The sequence below is a fragment of the Arctopsyche grandis genome, chromosome 3, assembly GCF_051622035.1.
Source record: "Arctopsyche grandis isolate Sample6627 chromosome 3, ASM5162203v2, whole genome shotgun sequence".
Classification (NCBI taxonomy): domain Eukaryota; kingdom Metazoa; phylum Arthropoda; class Insecta; order Trichoptera; family Hydropsychidae; genus Arctopsyche; species Arctopsyche grandis.
In genome coordinates this window covers 12,765,604-12,781,259 of record NC_135357.1, presented here as the reverse complement: position 1 = coordinate 12,781,259, position 15,656 = coordinate 12,765,604, and the positions used below count along the sequence as shown (strand labels likewise).

Genomic DNA, 15,656 nt, shown 5'->3' with positions numbered 1-15,656 from the left:
CCAATTTTTACAAATGCTAAATGCATTTAATTTTATTGTTTTCATTTCATTTATTTTTTCACTTCGTGTAACTTCTTTTTTTATTATTTTAAAACTCCTTGCGGCCGTATATGTAAAATATAATTGGATAATATAAAATAAAATAGAATAATATAAAATAAAATGAAATAAATCTATGTATTGTATATTCATATATAATAAAAGACATTTATGTAGGTATGTAATTAATAGTGCTCGCAGTTTTGAACTAATTTGATTTCTTACTAGTATAAATATTTCTAAACTTAATATGCAAAAATTTTAAAAAACAAATTCTATTATTTCTAGCTTTATGTACATATAATTTTAATTTCATATTAATTTATGTATTTACAACTTTTTAGAATTATATTTATCTGCTAAATAATTAATTTAATAAAAATAAATCCTAAAATAAATTTTTCTTCTTCGGTTATAAAGGATCTCTTTATTACATATACGCAAATTTGAAATCCTAAATTAGAATATCTTGTATTGAAAATGCGAAACTAAAGCCGTTTCGTGAATTTGCATAAATGGTACGTTGTATATGGTACGAATATCTTAGCATCTTACCTGAGTTTCTAAGATACTGCGTTGAGTGCATTTATTTTACAATATACTTCGCCTCTGCTAACAACCAACGAAGATTTTCTACCTTGATTGCATAATCTAGCTGGCAGATATGCTGATAAGCACATATTTGCAGATCAGACGCACGATCGTACAACCAAAAGCCATTATCTTGGCACCAGCAACAACAGCAACAACAGCAGCAGCAGTCTCAATTTCCAACAATTGCCAACAATCAAGTGTGCGGCGAGATTGCTAGCCCCCCCACACTTATACGGTTGCGACTTCTGGTAAAACACGCCCAGGGGGAAACATTCGATACGTGCGATTTAAATTGCAAATGTTTTTCGTTTAAAACACGAGCCGGGCCCGCACGATATGTCGGACATTTTAAATTCATTTCTCGACGGTGGGTTCCCTACGAAGTCGTGAGGTGATGCTGGAGGCGCTGCACATTCCTGAACACCCCACCTCTCCTCGTCCACCGCTTCTGCTGACATTGTTTTGAATGGCACAATGGTCACCGAGGTACTCTTTCACGGTTTGATTGGTTCAGGGTTAGAAAATTTGATCTCGTCACCGTTACGGAACGCTTTCAAAAGCTCGCGGACCAGCAACGTGCAGCTTTTTTTATGCCACGAACAGATAATTGTATGCGTACAATACATGTTTTGAAGTTGTCGAAATAGACGAGATTGAAAATGTATTAAACGGACGACTGAAATCAGGGCCGTCGAAAGAATCTATATTATTAGAATAATAATGGAACAAAAACAAACAAAGATAAATAAAATGAAACTTAAACAATAAATTAGCATAGGGGCATTGAATTTTAGCGTATTGTCTTAAAATGTACTTATTTGAAATGATATTCCTCATTCGATTTGAAATTGGAATCGTTTATATAAATGCTACAGATTAGGAAAAACTCAAATATCAATAAGATTTGTAGTAGTATATTGAATTCATTATAAAAATTAATCCGAAAAAAAAGTTCATAAATTTCATTTAGAAATATTTTTTCAGAAGTGCGTTTGAAAGATTATTTATTTATTTTTATTACATTTTATACCAGGAAGGCCTTACAGGTAAACCCCAATGCGCCTTCCTGGTCAATTACAAACAATGCAGCATTTTTATTACACAAGTCGCTGAATTACGAGACACTGAAAACTCGCAAATTTACGAGACATATATGAATTGTACATACATTTTATTGTACATTAATCAAACTCAAATAGTGGTCACATAGTGGGTAGGAAAGTTTTCAGCCAATTTAATCGGGAACCGTTTAAACAATGAAATCAGAAAAATTGGCAAACTCTGATAGAAAACGGTCGACCTGGATCAGAAATATCCAAGTATACTCAGAATACTCGGAAAAATTATTTTCAATCGAGGTCAGCTCATGGGATCGAACCCGGTGACCCTCGGTGTTAGGCAGAAGCTTAACGACCGAGCTATGCTGCTGGCTAAATGTTATTTTAAAATTAAATGTTATATTTAATAATATAATGATATATTTAAGTTAAATTTATCTAAATTTTGTAGTATTTGTATCAAATGCCTTCACGCTTTGATTAACAAAAGTTTTCTCCTGGGTATCCAATGGTAAAAATCAATTTAAAAGGTTGTAGTGAATGATGATGAAGAAACCGATTTCGAATTCCATGTGTACCATGCGTTTTATTTTATCTCATTGTACATTTTTTCACGTCACTGAAGTCAATTCCTATCGGATCGATTGTTACAGGACGCCAAACGAGGCACAGAGTTGGATTACATTGTCGCCAGAAAAAATCCATTACAATCCAAGTCCGTCTACCTGGAACTATGGGTACGTGTTCAAGAAAAAAAATCTTGATTATTTCACAATGATTTGATCGAAGAGTTTTTATTCGATAACTTTTAAGTATTTCACATTTTATTCAAATCTGATATGGAACGTTTTTATTTTCCGTGCAGGGGTCACCGCTCTTTGCCATTCGTCAGAAGATCGTATCTCCAGATAACACAGAAGGGACCATATTCTTAATTGGTCCACTGGACTTCGAGACACAATCGATGTACCATCTGACAGTATTAGCTAATGTGAGTTAAAAGGCTGAAATATTATCCTGTCGAGACAAATTTATGCTTGGTTTATGTACTCTTTTTTTTCGATTGTATTTATAGGACGCTTATGCAGAACCGAAAAAAGACACGCGAAACATAGCCGGTATTGAAATTGTAATCGTGGTACAAGACGTTCAAGACATGCCTCCAGTGTTTACATCAGCTCCTCCGGTGACGCATCTTCAACCTAATTTAGTTCCTGGAGATATTGTCGTGAGAGTGCATGCTGAAGATGGCGACAAAGGTGCGCCGAGACAAATTCGATACGGACTCGTCTCGGAAGGGAATCCCTTCACTACGTTTTTCAATATAAATGAAACTACGGGTGAGTAAGAAATGTACATACATATGCTTAGTTTTAATTATAGCTATTTTAATAGCACTCCAAGTACTTCAGTAGCCTTCCCTTGGAAGTCGGCGTGGTAATTTATTCTGAACTGACCTCTTTGAATAATCAAAGCACGACTCGGTGTACCTCATCCCCGATGCCTAGAAGGAGGAATGAATAAGCGATGGGCGGCGTATGGTAGAGGGTGGCCTACCGATTAACGATCGCATCGTAAGATATTCTCCTCATATGCTTGATATGGAAAACTAGCATTAAGTGACCGGCTCTTTCCTGGTGGAATTCCTTCAAATTTGCGTACGCTCGTTTCATGTTTGACGGCAACCCGTTTGACGTTTGATTTGCCGGGCGTACGCCGATTCTGTCGTGCGAGATATTTTAGAGATGTTAATTTGACATTAAATGTCGTTTTGCCATTTGTCGTGTAATTTATTTTACAGCCGTGCCAAAAATATTATCCCGTTTAAAGCGATAAATAATATTTATTACAGATGTTGTTAAATGTTAGCGCAAACCTAAATATATGTATGGAAAAGTATGTAGTTATAAACCTCCCCGAAAAATAGAAAAAAGAAACGACGGATTGTATCTACAATATTCAACACGAAAATATTTACATTGTAATTGATTTATTTTATTACAATACATAGTACTTGTTTATTTATTTTAATAAAATACATATTACATTTTGTATTGAAAAATCCTGTCATGCATATATAGATAAAAAATAGGCCAATAGGATAATGGTGGCAAAACATTGTAAAATGAACTACGCCCGAAAAAAGCCCGCGTGGCGACCATTGCGATACATAATAGCTACATAACTATTGAAGAAAAACATTGTGCAAAAAACAAAATGCACTTTGCATTTTGCGTATGTGTTGAAAAATACGATTTTTTTTTTGTACTGTTTTATTTGTTTGAATAGATTTATCAAATGTGATGTTTATTATGATCATATGTATAATTAGAATAAATAAAATAAGCAGTTGAAATATCTACAAACATTGCAAAATGCAATATTTTTTTAACCACATACATATGTATGTACATACATATATGTAGATGTTATATGGCACAAAATGTTATAGCATACAAGCATTTAAACTGACATTGAATGTTTTATTTATAGACAGGTATAGATTTTTATTTGTACGTACCTACAAGTTGTCGTTCTTCTTATTTATTTTTTTTGTCTGAATAACTTTGAGCGTCAATCTTCGAGTGAGTTGCATGAATCGAGTTTATTGCAAAGCGATTTCTCGAAACACGCTCGTTCCAAACGCGAGCAGAAACAACAATCGGATCGAAACTGAATATTCTAGTCTTATTGGAAAACGGAATCAATGAATTATTCCGCGACATATTTATATACCCGTTACGGAACCGTTAAGAGGTGTCCGGCCGTCGGTAATCGATGATTCGCGCCTTAAGACGTAACTTTGATTGCGATTATTGTTTTTCCTGACGTATTGTGACGTCAAACTGGGAATTGCTGTATCTAAAAGCCATCGCATATGCACATATGTATGTGTGTATATATATGTATGTACTCTAACATAATTTTTACTTTCGTTAGAACTGGTTTGGTTAGGGTTAAGTTAACCCACGGCTGTCTGCGTGGGACGCGCCTAATAATATCCTATTCAAAGGCAGTAGGATACATAGGTGTAAAAAGACAAAAGGCATATTTTACGATTGTGATAGAGGAGGAGGGCGTTTTATAGCCTCGAGATACGATCGTCTGGATCGGGAAGTAGAGCCTCCGTCCAATAAGTACCCGTCGCTTTCGTGTGATCACGAACTCGAGTGGGTGCCACCGTGACAGCGTAAACAAATAGCGTTTAAATGGTGTGCGATTTTCAATAAACAATATCCGACTGGATTCTCAATCCGAGATTCGAACGAACGTCGATTGGATATAAAGATACTTCGAGGGGACGGTAGCCGTAGAACAGGATGTTGACGGTCGCTGTTTATTTTACAAGTTGTACCACTGCATTGCTAGAGTTTACTTTTTGTCGTTGAATCTCTTCAGATGATCGTCGAGTTAAATAAAACAGGAAGGCGAGACATGCGTGTATGAATGGAAGCAAGCTTTTGCCAACAGTTCAGATAGTACTATGTGTATGGAAAGTTCCGGGTTCAAACACTTGAAGAAATCAAAAGTTCAATCTAATAGTTTCAAGTACATTGGCGTAACGTGAATTCCAGGCGCCCCCCTGCAAAATATTTTAAGGCGTCTCCCCCCCCCCCCCCATATATTCATATTATTTTTCTTACAGCCAAATAAATTTCCAAAATAATAATTCATGTCTTTTTTAAGCAGAAAAATATTTTTTTCTGGACTTGGCAAACACCTTTTAACAAAATATATTGTCGAAATTCATGTTCAATACTTATTAGCTCTTATCCTTTTAATCGATGTTGTGATGTAGTTGACGTAATTTTAATAAGTTTCAATTTCAAACGAATTAATTTTTACTAACCTCTTCTTACTTTCACTTACGATCACTAGTCAAAAATAGATAAAGTAAAAATTGGCGCTCCGCAATGGTTACAGTTACTGGAAGCGTGATATGGCGAATTTGAAATGAAATGACTAATTTACAGCTTGCTTTTGACAAGGTTTATTTTCTTTTAAGCACGAACGGAAATCAAGCACCTGATTAAACAATGATTTGTTAAAATCATTGACATATTGGTCGGCTAGAGATTTGGCTTCACGATATACATACATACATATGTATTTATGTATAGTTATTTGGGTGATTCTATTGATGAAAATTTAAACGAAAATTTGTCATAAATATATCAATGTTACATGCTTTATTCATTGAGAAAAAAGCAAAAGAATGTATGTATAATTCATATTATTTACCTGTTCAATGTAAGATTGACAATCGTAACATGATATAAAGCTAACTTCCGACTGAGGCAGTTTAACCGGTATCTATAATGCGACTCGTAAAGCTTACAATTAACAGAATTGTTTATATTGCATTATACATGAATGGCATGCACATACATATAATCCACATAATCACGAATGTCCTTTGAGCAATAAAATAATAATTGTAACGTTATAAATTATTTAACGTCCACCAATAATCACAATTCGTGGCCTAGAAAGTGTTCTTATCGCAATCTATTTTGCATACTTAAAAAAGTCATAAACCAACCCCGAAAATTTTTCAAGGAAACTCCTTTGCAACACGCCACCGTTGAAAAACCATTGTCTGGAGAAAAAAATCACGAGTATTACTCCAATTACATAAAAAAAAACGAATAGCATGTTGAAGTAAATTTTACGAGCTATTTTCGCTAACGATAAGTAGAATATACGCTATTGCGGATTTGATTAATCAATAGTGGGTCATAAAAGAGACTTTAAATTTTTTTTTCTTCAGGTGACGTGACGCTTGAGAGATCGCTGGATGAAATAGCTGCAATATCGCACGTCGGTGCACCTGTCCTTTTAACAGTTGTTGCAGAAGAAGTAAAAATAAACCGGGATGAACCCGAGGCGATGTCTGCTACAGTGCAATTAGCATTTATTATGCCTGAACGTGGAAATTCCCCACCTTACTTCGAAAATGACAAGTTAGTATTTTTATATAATTATTTCCCTTTTGACATAATATTATATTAAAAAAAATACCGACAGTTTATATTTTTGTAATATATTTCAATAATAACATTCAATAATACATGTGTGTATGGAGAACTGCAGTAAAGCTTTTCAGTACAATAAACCCATAAATAATGATATTGTTGAGGAAATTCTATAGACATGCATGTCGAAATGATAAATTAATGACAACCCTTCAGAATGCACATCAATCTCAAAGGCAACCTCGATTTACGATTGCTATATAGCGACTGTATAAATCAGTTTTGTTCCCACTGACATGTCTTTGCTTTCAATGTAATCATATGAAAATATTGTTTTTATTCAACAGTTATATTGCTCGCATTGATGAAAATAGTCCTCAAGGCTCGGCTTTAGTATTTTTGGAACCGTACATACCACAAGTGAGTGACGATGATGCCGGTAAAAACGGAGTGTTTTCACTTACTCTTGCTGGTAATAATGGAACTTTTGAAATATCACCGAGCGTGGGTGAAAGAAGAACAAATTTTTTGATCAAAGTGAGAGACAATAGATATTTAGATTTTGAATCTCGACAGTCTGTTACATTTCAAGTAAGTTAACAATGATTAAAATTGTGAAATTCTCTCTTATCATCACAATAAATGTATGTTTAATTGTTTTTTTAGATCATAGCTCAAGAGCTGGGTCCGGCAACAAATCTTTCTGCGATAGCAAATGTTACGGTTTACTTGAATGATGTCAATGATAATCCACCAACATTCCTCGAGGAATCATATGAAGTTGAATTGGCAGAGAATTCAACAGCTGGTACGAGGGTTGTACAAGTGAAAGCTGAAGATATTGATACTGGAATGTTTGGAAAAATTCAATACACTGCCATATTAGGATATTTAAATACATCATTACATTTGGATCCTAAGTCTGGAATTATAACTGTGGCAACAAACAATCATGGTTTTGATAGAGAAGCAATGCCAGATATAAAATTTTTAATCGAAGCTAGGGATAGTGACGGGATCGGTAATCGTGCTACAGTTCCATTAGTTATAAAACTGTTAGATGTAAATGATGAGACTCCGGAATTTGAAAGGCCCGTTTATGAATTCATCTTAGCAGCTAATTTGAAAAATTTCACATCGCCTGCCATCATTAAAGCAATCGATAAAGATTCTGAGCCTCCTAACAATATTGTTAGATATGAATTAATTTTAGGAAATTTTGAAAACAAATTTGCACTCAATGAAATAACGGGTAATTATATTATATTTTACATTTGCACATTATTTAAATTTATATTATATTGATGACTAAAATTAAATGTGATTTATATCTTTAGGTGAATTATATCTTTTGGAAGCTTTAAAGAGATCAAGTCCACAATCTAAAAGTAGAACAAAACGTCAGTTTGAACCTGAGCAGGAATCTGAATTTTATGTATTAACAGCAAGAGCATACGATTTGGGAGTTCCCCATCGTTATTCAACAACTATAATAAGAGTTTATCCACCAGAAAGTAAAACACGCACAATGTTATTTGTTGTACCTGGAATAAATCCAGATAGACAAAAGACTGAAGAAATACTTAGTACAATAACAGGCGGAAAAGTTACAATATTAGAAATCAGACCGTATAAAGGGACTGAAGTAGGCGTTACTGATGTTACAGCTGGAAGTGGAGGAAAGGAAAGGTAAGCAAACAATAATTGTATTGAAAATTATCAGTATGTATGTTTTCAATCAAAATATTAATAAAAAATTACCTATTTCATTTAGAAGTGTGGTGGTAGCTACCGTTTTGTCAGCGGGGAATTCTTTAGTAGATGTGAGTCATATTCAACAGCAATTGAGCAATAATAAAACGACAGGTACTTCATCGGCATCAGTTAGTACAGATGATGCTTCAGTGGTAAGTTCATTCAAAATAAAATAAAATTTATATGATAATTTTTAAAAACGTTCAATGATTTAATTATTTTTAAATCAATTTTCAGACTGTTTACAAAGCTGAAAATAAAGTGTTATTTTGGCTACTAATATTCTTAGCAATATGTATACTTTTGGCGCTGCTGTGCTTGATCTTATGCTGCATTTGTGAAGGATGTCCCCTGTATATGCCTCCCAGGTAAAAACGGTAGTATGGAAATTTAATTCCATCTGTAGCTGATTTGAATCAAATATTCCGTAAAGTAATACAAATATTTTAGGAAAAGAGTCATACGTGTCAACTCCACAGACGACGACGTGCATTTAGTTGTTCGAGAAAAGGGGAGAGGCCAGGAAAATAAGTCAGTGCAAGCGGCGGAGTGGTACGGCAGGAAGGAGGCATGGAGTGCAGGTCAGTCGGATTCCAGAACAAAGGCTACACAGTGGAGATTCAACAGGAGAAATAATCAATCGAAGGATATTGCTGATCTTGACCAAATCAAAGGGAGAGGAGACCTATTCACACCAACAGCTGCTAACAATGACATCAAAGTGGAGGACAAACATTCAATGAAGTTAAGGTAATAATTTAAATACAATATGTAATACGAATAAATATAATATTTAGCATAGTCAAATGAGGTTGCCAAATAATCTCTTCAAATTAATTAAATTAAAAAAATATTTTTCCATTAGGTAACAATTTTTATATATTAGTATGAAAAATTCCCTATTCAATCATGAGCTTAAAAATTAATAAAACAAATCATTTTATGTTTCAGAGATGGGCCAAATATTATCTATACAAAAGATCTGCAGAATAGTAACGAGCGATACATAGAGAGAAACATCTACGTGGACGACATAGACCGAGAGTATTCACGGATCACTACTCACAGGGAGTCAAATAAGAATTTGCAAGCACAAAATCAAGAAGATTTGGATGCTGATTCTCTTCGTCGACATGAAATGGAAAGAGGGTCAGATGTTGATTATATGAAATTGGATGTGGACCGTATTTCAAATGCTAAAAGTAGCAGTCGACAAAATTTACAAACCGATGAAGTTCAAAACAGAGCCCCGTCATCACTCAATCAAGGTCGTGAACATATGTTTATCAAAGAAGGAAACACTGAAATACTTCGACTCATTACTAGGGATGGTATTGAAGAGGAAAGATATGTAAATTTACCGGTAACTCATCAACGTGTTCGTCCTGTCACAATGATTCCACAACAATATGTAGTTATCGACAGCGGTAAAGATATTTTAATGCAGAGATTCATTGCTGATCAAGGCGATGAAGTTAAAAATATTCAGATGAAATTGGAAAATTCTCAAAATTCTAAAAGAAATTTTGATGTAAATCAACTGCATGAAAGAAGTAATATTCAAAATTCACAGTACAAAGTTGTTGATGGAAATTATAGATACAGTACAAATGAACACTTACAGCATGGTGATTATCAAAATGTTGAACTCTCAGTACCTGGTAGTGTACAACCTATTCAAGTAGATATGGATCAAGGAAATATTAACTCTTCTACTAATGTACACCATGATCTTTTGGAAACTTCATTGAGACAACAAAATGAACTTTTAAGACAAATTTTATTAGAAAAAAGTAAAATAGCTCAATATCATGATGCATCTTCACAATTTGAAGTAAAATTAGAAACGCAAAGCTTACCTGGCCATTCCGTGATGGCTACCCAGACTGATTGCCACATAAGCACTCAGACAGAGCCTTACCATTTAAGACCAGCTCGGAGAAAAGCTCATAGTGATATTGATGAATCTTACAGTGAAGAAGAGTATGAAATGCTTATTGAACATAGCCCAAAAGAAATTAGATGGATAAAAAGAAAAAAGCCCAAGAAGAGGAAAGCCAAATTTAAAGAAGAGAATCCACGCAGATGTGTTAGAGTAGATGAGGTTAAGAGAAAAATAAAAACTCCTATTTTAGAAGAAACAGAAATAGCTATAGATTTAGAAACTGAAAAATATTCCAAAAGAGGCAAAGAAGAATTTCACAAGGTTTATGGAGAAACAAAAACGAGTATATTACGAAAAATGAAAAATGAGCCACATCTTCGCAAAGACAAGAAGTTAAGTAGGCCCACTGGTTCAGCGTTGAAAAAAGATGTTTTATTAGAAATATCTAATTCATTAGATAATGAGGATTCAAAAGAAAAACGTCCAAAATTAATTAGACAAACTGCTAGTACAAAATACAATGATAGTGATGACTCAACATCAGATGAAAATAATGAAAATTATCATCATGATACAAGAAGAGATTCGAATGAGTTTACAGATGACAGTTTGGAAGAATGCGATAATCGACAAACACCATTATCTACTAGTTCAGCAAGAGATAAACGAAATTTAGTATTCTCGCGGCAAGGATCTTCCACTGATGCCAAAGATGGAGTATTGGATGGCAGACGTTCTTTAGGAAATAGTAAAGCAACATCATTAGAAAAAGAACAAGATTTTGATGAAGATGCAGAACATATACATTCTAGTGGAAAATCTGATTCACAGCAAATAGAAAGAAATAAAAATAATGTAAAATCTAAAGTTAGTGACGTTGACATAAAGAAATCGAACGAAAAAGGTGTTGATGTCAGCAAAAGTGTTCCTAGATACATGCAGTGGTATAATAAAAACAACGGAACACCATCAGCTAAACAAAGTGAAGCCAAAGTTATTCCTCCTAAACCAAAACGCGCCATCAACAAAAATAGAGTCGCTAAAACAACGCATGATCATGATCATGAAACAAAGCCTCAAATTCCTGATGATCATCATAGAAAATCAATTCATAAACATCATATAGAAAAACCAACCAAACCTCATATCGATAAAAAAGGTAAAGCTGAGAAGGACGTAAAACAACATCCTCGTTTAATGAAAGAAGAAAAAGTAAAACCTGTTCCCGAAGGACCTATACCTGACTGCCATCCTCTTTTGCAACACTCGGAGCACAGATATGAACATGAATATCATAACCAAAACCCAATGTGTTTTGTTCAACCAACTCACCTCCCACAATATTTAAGTATGAATCCTCAGATGATTGCAACACAGCAAAGTATCATGCCTTCACAACCTCTATACATAAACCAAATACCCGTAAACTCTACACCCATTCACATAGTGTCATCTCAAAACGGTTTACCGACCACCGTCTATCTCACTCCCGGCAACGCCGAAGAAAAAGTTCAGCAAGAAAAAATAACTACTATCAGTGAAGAAGTATCAAAGCATGTTATAACTGAATCTCCAAATATGGATGTGAATATGGACACGAATGTTTCAGTGCGTCATTTTAGGGCCATTGAAGATGATGATTCAGGCATAGCAATGACATCTTTGTTTGCGGGACAGACCAACTCGCAAAACATGAAACGATTACCTATAACTGAAAAACAAAGTGTGTTTACAATAGCGTACAATGATGTACAAACAAAACAATTGAGACCGGACAGTAGCACTCCTTCCTTTTAGCCGCCACTCAAATGTAAAGTGAATTTTGTTATAAATAGTAAATGGTATATAAGCTTTATTTTATATTTTTATATATTTAGAAGTAAAAGCGAACTTGTAAATATTGTACAATACTGCATTTTTGTGTAAATAGAAACTGTTGTATTATAAAATTGAATTTAGTATTTTAGGTATATATTTCTTTATATGTAAATGTGATGACATTTGTTGAAATTTACTATTGTATTTTATTATTAACTAGACATTTTTCAATTATTGTCATTATTATTAGCTGAATGCTGATAAATAAAACAATCTATTCAATTACATGTTTTATGTATTATTTCCTTCCCAAAAAATTCTACTTATGTATATGCTAAAAGCAGCGGCGGCTCGTCTTTAAGGGCAACCGGGGCATTGCCCCATACAAATTTCTCCTAAGCAAAAAAGAAAAGAGATTTTATATATTGCTGGTGACTCGTCAAGAGTTAAGAAGTCTTTCTTTATCCCACTCACCACGTGGTGTTGTTTATATACCGTGGTCCCGTGGTGATCATTAAAAAAAATGATCCATATTTCCGTATACAGTCTTTTTAGTTGGCTGCGTAAAGGACTCTTTTGGGCAAAATACGCCAACCTCGGTCGTCTAAATTTTATATACGATTCAAAAAATATACGACACCATTTTTCGACATTTCAACTATATTTTGCAAGCTATTTTTTGAAAAAAAAAATGTAAGGGGGGGACCTTAAGCTTCCTTGTGACCCTCTTGTTTTAAAAGTCACGAGCCGCCCCTGGTTACAAGTAAACACACCAAACAAATTCATACACATTGAAATTATCATCTTAGCAGTTCAATATAAAAAAAAGTTATTACATAATGTCATATAATTTAAATAATTTATATGTAAACGAGATGTGGTCCTGGAGGCGGTTATTGTGCGTGCCTTGGACCGAGAGGCGCACGAATTGTCTTTGAGGAAATAAATATCAAGGATAGACTATCTACAATTTGCCTGAGACGTGTATTACAGTTCTTCGGCCATATTGCACGAAGAAGTGAAGAGTCTGGAAAAGTTGGTTGTGATTGGTGGCGTGGAGGGTAGAAGAGGCAGAGGCAGATCCGCCGCACACTAGACTGACCAGATATGTACAGCGATGGATTCTTCCATAGTGCAAATCTTCGTCTGGTCGAAACTAGTTAACCCAAGGTGACAACTCGTACTGATTTTACCAGGACAGTACTGTTTTTTGGGTATCTGTGCTCGTAAGTCGTGAGATAAAACCAGTACACTTTTTTATGTAATAGAAGTCTTCAGCGAAAATGATGTCTTCTACAAAAATATTGGCAAATTAATCAAATGTTTCGGTTTTTCAGGGACAAATGCTCTTGCCGAAGGATTTTTAACTTCGATGAAGAATTTATGTACATATGTTCCAGTGATAGCACGCTGTTGAAAGTAAAAACCTTAAAATGTTTGCTAATCACTAAGTATATTTTTAACCAGTCTTGTGTATAATTTTATAATAACACTAGTTGTTTTACCCGGCTTCACTCAGTATTTGTAATATAACCAGACATCATAGTCACGATCCTCAGTGATGAGGCATACGACTCTACATAATCTAATATATAATTTCGAAAGAGACTTTGTAAGTTTGTATCTTTGGTTGGGAACTTCGTAAGCAATAGAAAGTTTCTAGGACGATAATTCAATTGGTTGAATATTATATTTCAAATAAGTTTAATAACAAAACAAATGAATATTTACTATCAGATTCGCCATGTTTAAACTGTTTACGTTACAAATACTGAGCGAAGCCGGGTAAAACAACTAGTGTCATATAATTAAAACTTCGCATAATCATGTAAAGATTATCAATGGAAATCAAACTTATCATAAACATGTGCGACGCTTGCAAGCTTACATGTATGCACACGAGATGTACACACATACGCATATGTCTGCATGTTCACATGTTCCGAATGCCAGGAGCCGAAGGGCGATGGGGTTGCGTGTGGCGCGTGGCGTGTGGCGTGTGGCATGTGACGCGCGCATACAGTTCGTACATGTGAATGTGTGCACGAGCGTGTGTGCCCACTTGTGCATGAGTTTGTGCACATGTGTGCGAGCCACGCCCGCACGTGAGCACATATGTGGGCAGCACCTACCTAGCACGTCTGCATCCCTGGTGCAAACCTCACATGTCCCCGTTCTCGTCTAGGAAGCATGTGGGAGCCGACGGGAGAAAGAGGAAATGAAAAAAATGCGATCGAACATGTGTGCACTTCACATGACCGATTGACTCGACACGATGTGTCGGTATATTGCGCAACGAGAGCGCTCGCGTGCACGATCGCAGCTTCACATTTGAATCGGTAAAATATTAATTAATTTAAAAAAATCGATTATCGATTATTGAATATACATACGTACGATAAATAAAACAAATGAAAAGTCATGATTAGTTCATAGTGGATGTACTAATGTTGGTGGAAAAACTATTCTTTTGTTTTGAGTGTGCAATTTAAAACGAATGAATTTGAGTTGAAAATTAAAACATAATTAAATAATTAAAAGTGACGCCTCACGTCGCAATCCGCGCGGTGCGGCTCTTTATGAGACTCGCTATGCCAGGATAGCAGAAGTACGGTGTCGGTTCGTGGCCACCGCTGGTCAGGTTGGGCTCGTTGCGACAGTTTTGTACTGGCGCTATTTCTGCCCCGCGATACCACCAGGAGCAAAGCAAAGCGAGTGGATAGAGCACTCGAAGAATGCTGTGTGACGTGCCGTTCGAACATTCTCGTGGGTCTGCGGCTGGTTCGCACACTCGCTAAATTCACTATCCAATGCAAAACGACACAACTGCGTAACAATTTACGAAATGCCAACTTTTCATGAATTAATATATAATGTTTTATTTTAGTAACACTTCTTGTTTTGCATTTGTTTCACGCAAGTCGAAATTCCTCAGAATTGAAACTCATTCTATAAATAAAAAAAAACGAGTTTCGTATCCGATAGTGATTCGAAACTCGTAGACTTAAAAACTCAAGAAGCCTCATTTTTTATTATTAATATTTACGAATGTAGATAAGTGTTGTAGCTGCATATTTACGTGTAATTAGTTTTTCAACAAATTATTATTGTAATACAACTTCGTATGAAAATCTCACATTCAAATTAATATTTTAAAATTTCAACAGATGTCACTAGTAAAAATGCTTCGTATAAAAGTATGCTTACATATTATTTTTAATGCAAATCTACAAAATAAACAAAAGCTATAAAATCAACATTGGATAAACAGTTTTTAAAAATAATGTAAATTTTATATAATTAGTGGCAAATATATATATATTCTATGATATAGGTTTGACCTATAGCATTCTATGATATAGGTTTGACATTATATGTATTTGATTTATGATTTTTGAAAGCGGTTTTATTGTTCACAATACATCTCAGGTCCATTTAATCGTGATCATTATCTATTTTAAAGATTATTTTTCTTTTTAGTATCTAAAATATTCTTTTATTTTCATGTTCTAATATATTCCCTTATTTTCA

The 15,656-nt window shown here is 34.6% G+C and overlaps 1 protein-coding gene across 1 annotated transcript in view; it reads left to right on the top strand.

The window, feature by feature from the left end:
- LOC143923180 (cadherin-86C-like) overlaps positions 1–12,405 on the top strand; it is a 59,308-nt gene extending 46,903 nt beyond the window's left edge. Inside the window, exons 5-15 of the mRNA XM_077446732.1 lie at positions 2,345–2,428; positions 2,557–2,682; positions 2,767–3,031; positions 6,463–6,655; positions 7,015–7,258; positions 7,334–7,919; positions 8,005–8,356; positions 8,442–8,574; positions 8,660–8,790; positions 8,873–9,172; positions 9,374–12,405. Of these exons, the coding sequence (XP_077302858.1) occupies positions 2,345–2,428; positions 2,557–2,682; positions 2,767–3,031; positions 6,463–6,655; positions 7,015–7,258; positions 7,334–7,919; positions 8,005–8,356; positions 8,442–8,574; positions 8,660–8,790; positions 8,873–9,172; positions 9,374–12,104 (5,145 nt within the window). The 3' untranslated portion in view covers positions 12,105–12,405. The remainder of the gene's footprint in view (positions 1–2,344; positions 2,429–2,556; positions 2,683–2,766; positions 3,032–6,462; positions 6,656–7,014; positions 7,259–7,333; positions 7,920–8,004; positions 8,357–8,441; positions 8,575–8,659; positions 8,791–8,872; positions 9,173–9,373) is intronic.
- Positions 12,406–15,656: the final 3,251 nt, after the last annotated feature.